A 13,719-nucleotide genomic window follows, 5' to 3' on the forward strand; every position below is an offset into this window, starting at 1 on the left:
TCTTCCCATAACAAATCGCTGGAATGTGTGTTTATATTTACATTTAGTTCTTCCACAAAATCCCTTCATTCTGGTAATGAGCTGCTGCTCTGCTCTGTCCACAACATTCCTCCACAGCCTTCTATCACCAGCCATTCCTCTGCACTGTCCACCCACATCCACCTTTCTGGCATCCCTCTTTACACAATCCTCCCATCTCAACCGCAATTTATCAATTCTTTGTCTCATGCCTCGTTATTTCATCATGTCTGCTCTCTGTGCGCAGATGTCTATCTATCTTCGAAAATCTATCCTTCTGCATCCACACCAGGAGCCATACCCACTTCAGCCGGTTCTTTACCAACCTCCCCGTACAGCTCACCTGCACACCAATCTCCTTCCTGAGTTTGTCCAGTCCTACTTCAATCCGCCTAATCTTCCCTCCCGCAATCCTCCTGACGGCTAGGTGTTCTCTCAGACCTGCAGCCTCTGTTGTTACTGTTCTGTCAGTGCCACAATCTTCAGACTGGATAGCTAATTCCAGCATTACACTTCCCCTTTCAACTTCCTCAATATCTTCCGGTCAGCTATCAATTCCTCCACTTTCTGTACCTTTGCCTCCTAACTACCATTGCCAGACACGGTTCCATGCACCTAGGTACACAAATCGAATTCCCTGCCTTATGCCCTTCCTCTCTAACCTGATGTTCAATTTCTCTCTCTCTGCTGTCCAACCCACATTACTTCCATCTTCTCCAGGCTCATTTACAGGCCATGCTACCTTCCACTCCTCCAGCACTACCTGCACCTCCTTCTCACTTTCCGCTACTATTTCCAAATTGTCTGCATACCGTTGCTTCCTGCGAATGTATTTCATGCTGACCTGTTCCATCCCCATAATGAACGTTAGGGTGCGCTTCTCTGTCTCAATGGTCCACAAATCCCAGTGCCATTCCCCTTTGCATCTCCAACCTCTTCTCTAACAACTGTCTCTGTGTAAAGATCCACATCCATCATCCTTCTGATTCCTTATTGTTCTTCGCCTATCTTTTGCTCCATGATTGTCCCATATCATTCCATCCGGAATCCTCTCTAGGAGCTTCATTACGTTTGTATTTAGCTATATGAACTGAAAAAAATTGCAAGGAACACACAATGCCTTGGTTCTTCTTCAGATCTTGAATGTCTCCTTTCCTCTTCCATATTGGCAATTCCACCATTCCTACAGAATCCTTCCCTCCTCCAAAATCCAGAATACTCCTCCAGAATCCTTCCCTCCTCCAGAATCCTTTCATCCTCCAGAATCCAGAATACTCCTCCAGAATCCTTCCCTCCTCCAGAATCCAGAATACTCCTCCAGAATCCTTCCCTTCTCCAGAATCCTTGCCTTCTCCAGAATCCTTGCCTTCTCCAGAATCCTTCCCTCATCCAGAATCCTTCCCTTCTCCAGAATCCTTCACTCCTCCAGAATCCAGAATACTCCTCCAGAATACTCCTCCAGAATCCTTCTCTCCTCCAGAATCCAGAATATTCCTCCAGAATCCTTCCCTCCTCCAGAATCCAGAATACTCCTCCAGAATACTCCTCCAGAATCCTTCTCTCCTCCAGAATCCAGAATATTCCTCCAGAATCCTTCCCTCCTCCAGAATCCAGAATTCTCCTTCAGAATCCAGAATACTCCTCCAGAATCAAGAATACTCTTCCAGAATCCTTCCCTTCTCCAGAATCCTTCACTCCTCCAGAATACTCCTCCAGAATACTCCTCCAGAATCCTTCCCTCCTCCAGAATCTAGAATATTCCTCCAGAATCCTTCCCTCATCCAGAATCCAGAATATTCCTCCAGAATCCTTCCCTCCTCCAGAATACTCTTCCAGAATCCTTCCCTCCTCCAGAATATTCCTCCAGAATCCTTCCCTCCTCCAGAATCCAGAATATTCCTCCAGAATCTTTCCCTCCTCCAGAATCCAGAATTCTCCTTCAGAATCCAGAATACTCCTCCAGAATCAAGAATACTCCTCCAGAATCCTTCCCTTGGTATATAAAAAAAATATGAATTGGATTAAAAAAACGGGTTTTGAGTGATTACATAGCTGTACAGATGACCTTTGCTATATAATGTTCTGCATTTAATACAAAAGATTAAATTGTGTGTTTTCTATCCTTCCAGCACACCCACCAAATCTTGGTTTCGAAGGAAGATATATGATTGGGATCCATATTTCAGGTTTCCAGTTCGAATCCATGTGACACTTGTACTTTCCTTCATCTGCTTGTACTGTGTGAGTGAAATGTTTTTCATTGTCTTGCATCTGTTATTGGTAATAAAACTATTATAAAAGGCAAGGGATGTGTCAAGTGAAAGTTACCCTATTAGTAACATATGAGGGTGTATACAAAATGTCATAGCAATGGCAGGGTCAGGGAATTACCAACTAATACCGATACTCCGCAAGAAAAGCTCAGATCAGACGTATCAACCTGCCGACTCAAGTGGTCTTCATCCGTAGACTGTGCAGGCTCTGGAAGGGAATGTAAAGAGGAAGAGGAGGAAGTGGAAACAAGAAAGGGAGATTCCCTCGAAAGAGAAATGTGGGAACAAATGCAGGACGCATGGTCCGGTTTTTGCGATGAGTAACTTGGCTGGTGAGGTCCCTTGGAGTAGTCGCGTGGTCCCTGCAGGGGTTGCCTGTTGAGGGTGCTGTGTGGAAGGGATTGGTGAGGAGAAGAGCCTCTCAGTTCACTTGGCATCGTATAGTAAAGAGAGAGGGAGCAGAAGCATTTGCTCCTCGTCAAGTATCGTCTTGGCCAACCTGAGGCAATGCACTGCTTCATGGTGTTGCAAATAATTGCTCTGGTCCATTGGTTCGTGAAGTTTGAGGACACATCCCAAGAGAGAGAAGGGTGGCGAGACGCCATCCTTTGGGTCTGCGGCTGAGACGAGGCTGCTGGAATGTCATCTCAAACAGGCCTGAATTCCCACCCATTTTTTATTTTACTTATTATTTTTCCTTATTCACTGGCAAATATTCCTTTGTTCTTTTACTTCCTTCCTCCTCCCCCCCCCCCCCCCCCCCCTTGGTGTTAGATAGGGATAGCTGGTGGGTCATTCAATTGTCCTGTTCTCATTGTCTTGGCACCTGTCTGTCTTTGTTTAATTACTTATCCTTTACCACCGCATGTCACCAGGATTTTCTATGGTTTTTGGATTGTTTGGTTGTATATCCTGTGTTTTTGTTTATCCTGAGTAAAGGATTTGCATTCTTTCCACTGTTTTGATTTGCATGGCATTACTGGATTTGCATGCATTTGCATACTGTGTGTCGGTGAGTAGTGGTGTAAATTTGTCAGCATTCGGATGATAACTCCGCTCGGTCACATCTGACTGCTTATACAGGCCATACCTTGAGCCCTTTATCGAGGGGTCAGGTCATAACAGAGTTCCAGATCTGAACAGCAGAGAGAGCTCAAGTGCTCCCTCCAATCCCAATCAAATGGTACCAACATCCAGCTTTTTAAATTGCAATTTACCCTAAACAAGGTTGAGAACCACTAAATATGAAGGGCTACAGAGAAAAAGAAGAGGAGAAAAACCGACACAAACTTCACCTAGTCCTGAAACAAGGAAACCTCTTCACAGGACCACTGTGCAGGTGTAAGTAACTAGGCCAGGCAGTAAAATAGATTTTTCTATCCCCATTGGGTGTTTTTTTTTTATGAGAGACCATCTCCGTACTGGATAGCCATTGGTTCCCGAAGGTAGCTCATCTGTCCTTTGCCAGATATTGTTTTTAGTCCTGGCAGGGTGTCACAATCCAATGGGGGACCAATCTGTGAAGACGACAAATCTTGGAGACGGCGTGAAGCTGGAAGGTGTGAAAACAGTTTATTACCTAGGAGACATGCTGAATGGAGAAGGTGGATCAGACTCTGCAACGGTTGCTGGAGTGAGATGTGCATGGAAGAAGTTTCAGGAACTGAGTGGCGTGCTGACGAGGAGGGGAGTGTCGTTGAAGCTGAAGGGAAAGGTGTATGCTGCATGTGTGAGAAGTGCTATGATTTATGGGAGCGAGACATGGGTAATGAACGTAGAGCAGCAACGAAGGCTGGAAAGGGTGGAAATGCGAATGGTTCGGTGGATGTGCGGAGTATCATTGAGAGAGAGGAAGACAAATGATGATTTGCGAAAGATGATGGGAATAGAGCCTGTGATGGATGCTGTGAAGAGGAACAGGTTGAGATGGTTTGGTCATGTGTTGAGGAAGGATGAAAGTGACTGGTTGAGAAGAGTGATGGAAATGAATGTAGAAGGAAGTAGAGGACGAGGAAGACCGAGAAAGACTTGGCTAAAGATGGTGGAAGAAGAAATGCGGGCAAGGGGGTTAACAAGGGGAGATGCAGAAAATAGGGCAAAATGGAGAAGATTGTCATGGGGACCGCAAGGCTAACCCCCGCTCTTGCAGGGAAAATGGCCTTAAAATGCCTGTTGTCGTTGTTGTTGTTGTGTAGGGTGTCACAATCACCCTTCCCGCTAGCAAAGCCAGTGAGGGTTGTCGGTTTCGTCACCGACAACCCGTACATAAGACAGGTAGCACTGGGTCACATGATACCAGTCGCAGTCCCAAAAAAACTGAACTGACATGAAAATTGCTTTTCTTTTCTTGTTGTAGACAATCCTGTTGGACTTTTCATTGGCCAAGTTTGTGAGAAGCATTCTTCTTTCCATGGAGGACGCTATAGAAAATGTAATGAAAGAGAGCAACACCACAGAAGAATACAACAATACAGTAAACGATTTCAAGATGTTTGTCTTCATTGGTAGTGGTAAGCTCTATCACTAAGAATTCAGACTATCATTGTTTGTCTGCATTAGTAGTGGTAAGAGATGGTAATCCAAAGCTTGAAAATGACCGGACACGTTTCTTTCACATTCGGCAAATGTATGCAATAACATCCGGGCATGCCGCACGCATCTCAAATTATTTTGGGTTCGGTGCTAATTTGGGATTAAACAAATGTTTTTACAGGAGAGAAGGGTACAGGGTTGTATATGCTTTTGGGAAACATTACTTAATTATGGACACTTTACCATCCCCAATACCAACACACAACTTTGAATTATTTATATACCATGAAACCCTAACATTTGCAGATTTCACATTCGCGGCCCTCCGCTTCGCGTATTCACGGTTCATAAAATGTGACCTGCTTCTACATTCGCGGCCCTCCGCGTCGCGTATTCACGGTTGATAAAATGTGACTTGCTACTACATTCGCGGCCCTCCGCTTCGAATATTCACGGTTCATAAAATGTGACCTGCTTCTACATTCGCGGCCCTCCGCGTCGTGAGATCTGGACTCATTACTGGCCACTTCAGAACAGTCCAGCGTTTTGTGTTCAACCATTGGTAGTGGTAAGATGCTTTTTGTGGTGCTTTGTGGTGTGGTAGTGGTGCTTTTTGAAGTGTGTTTGGGGTCATTGTCCTGCTGCAAGACCCATGACCTTCGACCGAGACCCAGCTTTCTGACACTGGGTTGAACATTTCGCTCCAAAATGCCTTGGTTATCTCCTGATATCATGATGCCATGCACACATTCAAGGCACCCAGTGCCAGAGGCAGCACAGCAACCCCAAAACATCACTGAACCTCCTCCACGTTTGACTGTAGGGAAGGTGTTCTTTTCTTTGAAGGCTTCATTTTGTTTTCTGTAAACATAGAGATGATGTTCTTTTCCAAAAAGCTCTAATTTGGTCTCATCTGTCCACTGGACATTCTCCCAGAAGGATTTTGGCTTGTTCAGGTGTGTTTTGGAAAGATCCAGTCAGTTTTTCTGAGCAGTGGGGTCCTCCTTGATGTCCTACCATAGACCCCCTTTCATTGAGTTGGCGACGGATGGTGCGAGTTGAAACAGTCGTACCTTGTGTCTGAAGGTCAGCTTGAATCTGTTTGGCAGTCGATCGAGGTGCTTTCTCCACCATTCAAACAACCCTTCACTGCAATCTTCGATCAAGTTTTCTCTTGCTGCCACGTCCAGGGAGTTTGGCTGTAGTGCCATGGGCCTCAAACGTCCTGATAACATTGTGTACAGTGGACAGAGGAACATCAAGGTCTCTGGAGATAGACATGTAGCCTTGAGATTGTCTATGTTTCACTGCAATCGTGTGTCTGACCTCCTCAGACAATTCTCTGGCTTTCTTTCTTTTCTCCATGCTCATTGCGGTACACACAGTGACACAAAACAGCAGAATGACTCCTTTTCTATATTCAAACTGGTTGAATGAGTGATTTTTATATTGCAGGCACCTGCAACTCACCACAGGTGAGATCAATTACAAAGTAAAGGAGAATCACCTGCTTGAAATATAATTTTTTCTGACAACTTCTAAAAGGTGCCAACAATATTTTCCGGGGCATTTTAGGATTTCTGTGTGGAATAAGCTAAGATTTCGTAATTTTTTCAGCCTTTTTTTTGTTTTGTTCCACTGCAAACCAAAGTACACATGTGGATACCAAAATATTTTTTAATTTCACAATTTTCTGGAATAAATGGTGCATTATTTGAAAAAAGTGCAAGGGTGCCAATATTTTTGGCCACGACTGTGTATCACATAAATATTTGTTTGATTTCGTTTCTTAGCAACAGAATTACAGGTGTTCAACACCGGGAATAGTTAAATGGCCCACCCTATATATATATAGTTTTGCCATCTTCACGACTGACACACAACATTTAATTCTTTATTTATATACCTTTCACCATTTAACGAACTGCAGGACATACCACCTTTAATTATTTGAAGATTTGAAATTGAGGATTCGCAAGTATATTGGTTGGTCTGGTCTGTTATTACCAACACCATCTGTGATGGACGGAGGTTATGTTTTCACCCCGTCTGTTTATTTGTGTGCGGGATATCTCAAAAAGTTGTGGACGGATTTGGATGAACTTTGGGTGTGTGGCAAGGACAAATTGATTAGATTTTGGTGAAGATCCGGATGTGGATCTGAAAATGGATCTGAGAATTTTTAAGTGATTCTTCACCATTGAGAGATAGGGCCAAAACAATATATAACATGATATTTAAAAATGTTATGGACAAATTGTGACAAAACCTGGTGGATGAGTTGGTTCGGTGACAAGAACAAACGATTCAATTTTAGTTCAGGTCCGAATCCAGATCCGGCCTCTCAGTGGGATACAAAACATAAACTGGTCAGCCTGGCGGAGGTACGTGCTCTACCGAGTGCTGTTGTAGTTCTGTCTGTCTCCACTTAGACCCCTTGATCCTTTAAACCCATTGACCCTATTTAGACACTTTAGACCCCCTTGCACTCCTCAAGACCATAACACCCTTAAGACCACTTACACCCCTTGACCCCTAGACGTTTTTGACCTTTAAACCCATTCGACCATCTTTGGACATTTTAGATTCTTTAGACCCCTTCGACACTTTACAGCTGTAACTACTGTTGGAACATACCCTTCAGACCTTAAGATCCCTTAGATATTTTGGAACCTTTGGAACTCTTAAGACCCTTTATACCGCTTATGTCACTTGACCCTTTTGACCGCTTGACCCTTCAGAGTTTAGATGCTTTCAATCACTTAAGAGCTTTTAAGACCCTCTAGACCCCTTCCACTTCTGAATACATTTACTGCCTTGAGACTGCTTAGAACCCTTGACCCTTATATCTTGTAGACCTTGAGAGACATTGGACCCCTTTAGACACAAACTGCTATTGTTAAATACCGTTTATATCTTCAGACCCCTGAAGACCCTTTGGATCATTTGGACCATTTAGACCTTTACATCCTTTACACACCTTGGACCTGTTAGACACACACCACACAAACACCAATAGAGTCTTCTTGCTACACACAGACTATACCTTTTCAGCAAGTAATGCGCAATTTCCACTGAACCGGAGGGTGGGTACTCCGCTTGGTTGAACATAAATTGCATATTGTCTCACTGAATTGGTTCACAAATCAAAGCCTAAAAGCATATCGTTTTTGAGGTCAAAGGGTCAAAGGTCAAGGTCGCATAAAATCATCAATTGTCATCCGATTTAATTAAATTGGGTTTACATATTGGGTTACTGCCGCCTATTATTTGAGGCCAAAAGTGACCTGACAAATTTTCCAAATTTTCCAAATTGCTGTTTCCATGGCAGCTATTGTCTATTTGGATTTCACAAGTACCATATCATGTTATGCACGAAATCCTTCTTAATTATTTATTTATATATACTTTAGCATCTCCAATGCCAACAAGCAACTTTGCATTATTTATTTATTTATATATATAAATATACTTTAGCATCTCCAATGCCAACAAGCAACTTTGCATTATTTATTTATTTATTCATACAAACGTTACCACCTTAAGGTGTGGCAGGTTCGGGGGGGGGGGGGGGGGCTGTGTCCTCGATGCCAACTTGTATTTTTATGTAATATGTCTCGGTAATTTCAAAATTTCACACATTTCTGATAAGTATCAAGTTCATATATATTTTTTTTTTCAGGAATTGAAATAAGTTACCAAGACGTTTACAAGTTACCAAGAGCATTGCTTTGGCAGAAATCTCCAGTAAACATGGCCTAAAGTCGTTGCATTTGGTGGTGATTCTGAAGATTCTGAAGTTTTTTGAGTTTTTTTTAAAGTTTCCTGTTTCTTTTCTAACCACATGAAAATTTAGCTCAACCTGACAATTTCAGATTACGTCCACATGGTTCCCACAGTGTCCAGCTATGATGAATGATGTCATCCTTCTGTGGTGCCACATGCATAACGCAATGTCCACGACCTTTTCAGTCCTGGTAGTGGAGATATTTTTGATTAATTCATCACTTTCACTGGATTTGTATGTATGTGACTTCTGCTTATTCCCCCCAATTGAAAAGGAACCTTAAGGGAAAACGTTTTGCATCTTCTGAAGGAGGTGAATACAGCCAGTATATTGTATTAAGGACACTTGAGAAGGAAGGCCCCAATGTTGTAGTTTCAGAAGATGATTGATCACTGGCCAAAAAAGGGACATTCATGATGTTTTTAGACTAACAGTAACGAAAAAATGGACTAACCCTAACCCTAAACCTAAACCTAACCTTAACCCTAACTCTAACCCTAACAACCCTAACCCTAACGAAAAAATGGACTAACCCTAACCCTAACCCTAAACCTAACCCTAACAACCCTAACGAAAAAATGGACTAACCCTAACCCTAACAATAGTATCTCTGATGTAGGTGGTATGACAGAACTCTTGGCATGAGCCTTGTATTACGTAACGAGATGATGTAACAGTCTAATGTATGACGTGTTGTGGTTTCAGAAGCCTGGTTCATCTCTACATTCTTTGCTGCGGCTACAGCTTTATCATACGTTCTGCACATCATGGCCTGCTACAGGTATATTTATATATATTCTATTATTATTATATATATATATAGAGGCGAACAGGCTAGCCTGCTATGTGAGAGGTGTGCACCCTAATGCCTTCACAATCTGACAATAACCCCTTCATTTTTTGTATACAAGATCGAGGCTCGTGAAAGAGCTAACTTTAATCACACAAAAAGTCAAACCGACACACAAAACACAAAAATAAGGGGAGCGGTAGACAAGATGGGGAGAGAAGTGGAAGGACACAAACACAACATTTGAGAGCAGGGACATCGTTAGAAATGTGGGAGGGGGAGGGCTTTGGGGGAGGTGGGAGAGGTATAAAACATATGAACACTGCAAGGACTTCCAGGAAAGAAGTTGGAATTTCCAAAAAAAAAAGTGTATCTGGGGTGAATTAGCGGCGGTAGAAAAGATCAAGGTTTTGGATGGGGGAAGATAAGAGATGGTGGTGAACAGCTGTTTTAAAGACCTGGAGGGAGGAGTGGGATTGAAGGGAGTGGGGTGGGGGAGTTTGTTCCAGAGGCGGGAGAAAAGGGGAATGAAAGAGTGAAGGTGAGCAGAGAGCCTATATTTTGGCAGTTTAACCATAAGAGGGTTGCAGGAAGATCTTGTGCGACCTGAAGGAACATTAGGGGGACAGAGCACAGAGAGAGCTGGGGGGGCAAGGCCAAAGAGGAGTCGGTAGAAGACAGAAAGACCACCAACCTGCCTGCGGTGAGTAAGTGAAAGGCCCTCGGAGTTAGCTTCATCGCAGGAGATTCCAATGATTCTGAAAGCTTTGGTTTCAACAGCGTGAAGCCGAGCTAGGTGTGAGGCAGGAGCACCAGCCCTGAGGGGGGAACAGTAATCCATTGAGCTGTGGATGAAAGCCTTGTATTTGGTGAGGAGCTCAGGTGTGCCAAGGAAGGACTTCGCACGACGGAGGATGCGCAGTCGGCGACTGGCTTTGGAGGCCAGCTTGGAAATGTGGTTATCCCAAGAAAGATCATGGCAGATAGTGAGACCCAAAAGCTTGAGCGACAGAACTTCTTGGAGAGGATTGTTGAGAAAGTAGATGGGAGGGTTGTCCAGTCGGTCTTTTCGGAGAGACATAGTAAGAGTGTGAGATTTGTCAGGATTGAAAGACATAAATGACCTTATGTTGACCGTATGAAAGACCTTATGTTGCAAAATAAAGAGTGCGCCGCTTCTCAGGTGGGGAAATGCTCCGAATACTTTCGGTTTCAGTTCATCTTCAAAACGCTTCCAAACAATCTCTGGTGTCACATTGTTAGTCCTTGTGCCATTGGCGTTATCAAGGACCGACAAACTAGAGCGTCTCAGGCCTTCCTCACCTGATAGCAGGAGAATATGGTCAATTTGTTTGTCACCTGCTCTATGTTCTTCACGGAAAAGTACAGCTGGGTACCTTTTGTGAATAGGTCGAAGGCTTCACCCAGGTTGATGCTGGTCCAATCCATGCGTGGCATAATGGGCATGTCTGCCATTGCCCGCTTGGCTAAAAATCTTTAGATGGGGTTCAAATCGGGTTCGTAGGTTTGTCTTTCGCTGAGTCCATGGAACAAGATTAATTATAGTCTCAAGTTATGAGATGAAAAGCTTTAATGAAGAGAACAGCATGTCCAGCCCCATCACTAGGGGCTGTGCTCCATCACTAGGGGCTGTGCTCCATCACTAGGGGCTGTGCTCCATCACTAGGGGCTGTGCTCCATCACTAGGGGCTGTGCTCCATCACTAGGGGCTGTGCTCCATCACTAGGGGCTGTGCTCCATCACTAAGGGCTGTGCTCCATCACTAGGGGCTGTGCTCCATCACTAGGGGCTGTGCCCCTTCACTAGGGGCTGTGCTCCATCACTAGTGGCTGTGCTCCATCACTTGGGGCTGCGCTCCATCACCAGGGGCTGTGCTCCATCACCAGGGGCTGTGTTCCATCACTAGGGGCTGCGCTCCATCACTAGGGGCTGCACTCCATCACTAGGGGCTGCGCTCCATCACTAGGGGCTGCGCTCCATCATTAGGGGCTGGGCTCCATCACTAGGGGCTGCACTCCATCACTAGGGGCTGCACTCCATCACTAGGGGCTGCACTCCATCACTAGGGGCTGCACTCCATCACTAGGGGCTGCACTCCATCACTAGGGGCTGCGCTCCATCACTAGGGGCTGCGCTCCATAGCTCGTATGATCGTGTATAAGACTGTGTCAACAGTGCTAAACTTCTGGAATTTTTACTGCTTCGCCCATAGGGCAATGCCGTCTGGAACAGCGTGTGTCTGCCCGTCCGGTTTATGTTTGTATGAATGTTCGTCACAAGTGCCCAACAATCAGAGCTGAGGATCTGATCGCATGACAGAGGGACAGCACTCAGCAGATACAAGCCTGGCTACGCCATTTGGAGCCCATCGGTCTTCTTTTATATGACCTTTAAATCGTTATTTTATTTCAATTGAATTGCAGTGCCTTCAGAAAGTATTCCCCAGAAAGTATTCACACCCCTTGACTTTTTTCACATTTTGCTTTGTGACAGCCTGAATTCAAAATTGATTAAATCACGATTTTTGTCACCGATCTCCACGTAATAACCCATAATGACAAAGTGGAAATTTTTTAATAGGAATTTTTACAAAATAATTAAAATTTAACAGCTGAAATATCTTGAGTCATCAGGTATTCAACCCCTTTGCTATGACACTCCAAATTGAGCTCAGGTGCATTCAGTTTCCTTTGACCATCCTTGGGTTGTCTCTACAACCTGATTAGAGTCCTCCTTCAGCCAAATGAATTGATTGGACATGATTTAGAAAGAAACACGCCTTTCGATATAAGGTGCCATGGTTGACAGTTCATGTCGTAGCAGAAACTCGACCATGAAGTCCAAGGAACTCTCCGTAGAACTCCGATATAGAATTGTGAGGAAGCATAGATCTGGGGAAGGGTATAAAACAATTTCTAGAGCGTTGAAAGTTCCGAAGAACACAGTGACCTCCATCATTAGGAAATGGAAATAATATGGAACTACCCAGACTCTTCCTAGAGCTGGCCGTCTGACCAAACTGAGCAACCGGGCAAGAAGAACCTTGATCAGGGAGGTGACCAAGAATCCAATGACCACTTTGACAGAACTACAGAGTTCCTTGGCTGAGATGGGAGAACCTGACTGGAGGACAACAGTCTCTGCAGCACTTCACAACTGTAGGCTTTATGGGAGAGTGGCCAAACGGAAGCCACTCGTGAGAAAAAGGCACATGACAACACGCATGGAGTTTGCAAAAATGCATGAAAAAGACTCAGAGCATGAGGAAAAATATTCTGTGGTCTGATGAGACGAAAATTGAACTATTTTGCGTGAATGCAAAGCACTACGTCTGGTGGTAACCGAGTACAGCTCATCACCCATCTAACACGATCATTACCGTGAAGCATGGTGGTTGCAGCATCATGCTATGGGGATGCTTTTCAGCAGCAGGGACTTGGAGATTTGTAAGGATAAAGGGAACAATCAATGGAGCTAAATACAGGCAAATAAATTAATTTGAATCAGAATAATTCGAATAATTTTGAATTAATTAGAATAATTACTTTAATTAGAATAATAAATATATTAGAATAATTTTTTTTAATGTTGGAGGCTCCAGGCATGGACGAGATAGTCCTCATCGAGGCCAGGCTTTAAATAAAAAAGAAGAAAAGTGTATTATGAAAAGTGTATGGTGTTTGTTTGTGAGAAAGAGAGGTTGAAGCTAGGCCGGTAGCTATAGTTTGAGTGAGACAGAAAGTAAGACCAGCAATCCTGATATGGAGAGTGTAAGATGGTTCTGGGCACCACTTTAACGCTCCTAAGTCAGGAGGGTAGTTCTACCCTGGGCAGTTGCTGTCTACAACCTACTACCTAAAATATTTCTGTATTTAATTTGTAATTATTTTGTAAATCTTTCTTTAAAAATTCCACTTTGTCATTATGGGGTATTATGGGTAGATCATTGACAAAAAAAATTCTATTTAATCAATTTAAAATTCCAGCTGTAACACAACAAAATGTGAAAAATGTCAAGGGGGTGTGAATACTTCCTGAAGGTACTGTTTGTACTCGAACACTGCATGGGTATTATGATAATATAGGTAGATAATATTGTGTACATAAATCATAGTACCGCAGCTCAAGTGCCAGGTGCATGCTGAACCAATTTTTTTTAATGTCCTTGTGGCGGAGTGCTTCCTTGCATGATTGTGTATAAATTAAAATATGAAATACTAGCAGAGTTCAGTTACCCGGCGTTGCACGGAAAATAAATAGGTGTGTGTAGTGGGGTTTTTTTTAATAGTCAGAGGAAG

General features: G+C 43.6%; 1 protein-coding gene across 1 annotated transcript in view; it reads left to right on the plus strand.

Annotated features, from left to right (window-relative positions):
• LOC137436395 (stimulated by retinoic acid gene 6 protein-like) overlaps positions 1–13,719 on the plus strand; it is a 171,224-nt gene that overhangs the window by 113,551 nt on the left and 43,954 nt on the right. Inside the window, exons 9-11 of the mRNA XM_068130143.2 lie at positions 2,148–2,259; positions 4,648–4,801; positions 9,316–9,391. Coding sequence (XP_067986244.2) covers positions 2,148–2,259; positions 4,648–4,801; positions 9,316–9,391 — 342 coding nt within the window. The remainder of the gene's footprint in view (positions 1–2,147; positions 2,260–4,647; positions 4,802–9,315; positions 9,392–13,719) is intronic.

Source organism: Myxine glutinosa, chromosome 11 (genome assembly GCF_964187855.1).
Source record: "Myxine glutinosa chromosome 11, kmMyxGlut1.1, whole genome shotgun sequence".
NCBI classification, from domain to species: Eukaryota; Metazoa; Chordata; class Myxini; order Myxiniformes; family Myxinidae; genus Myxine; species Myxine glutinosa.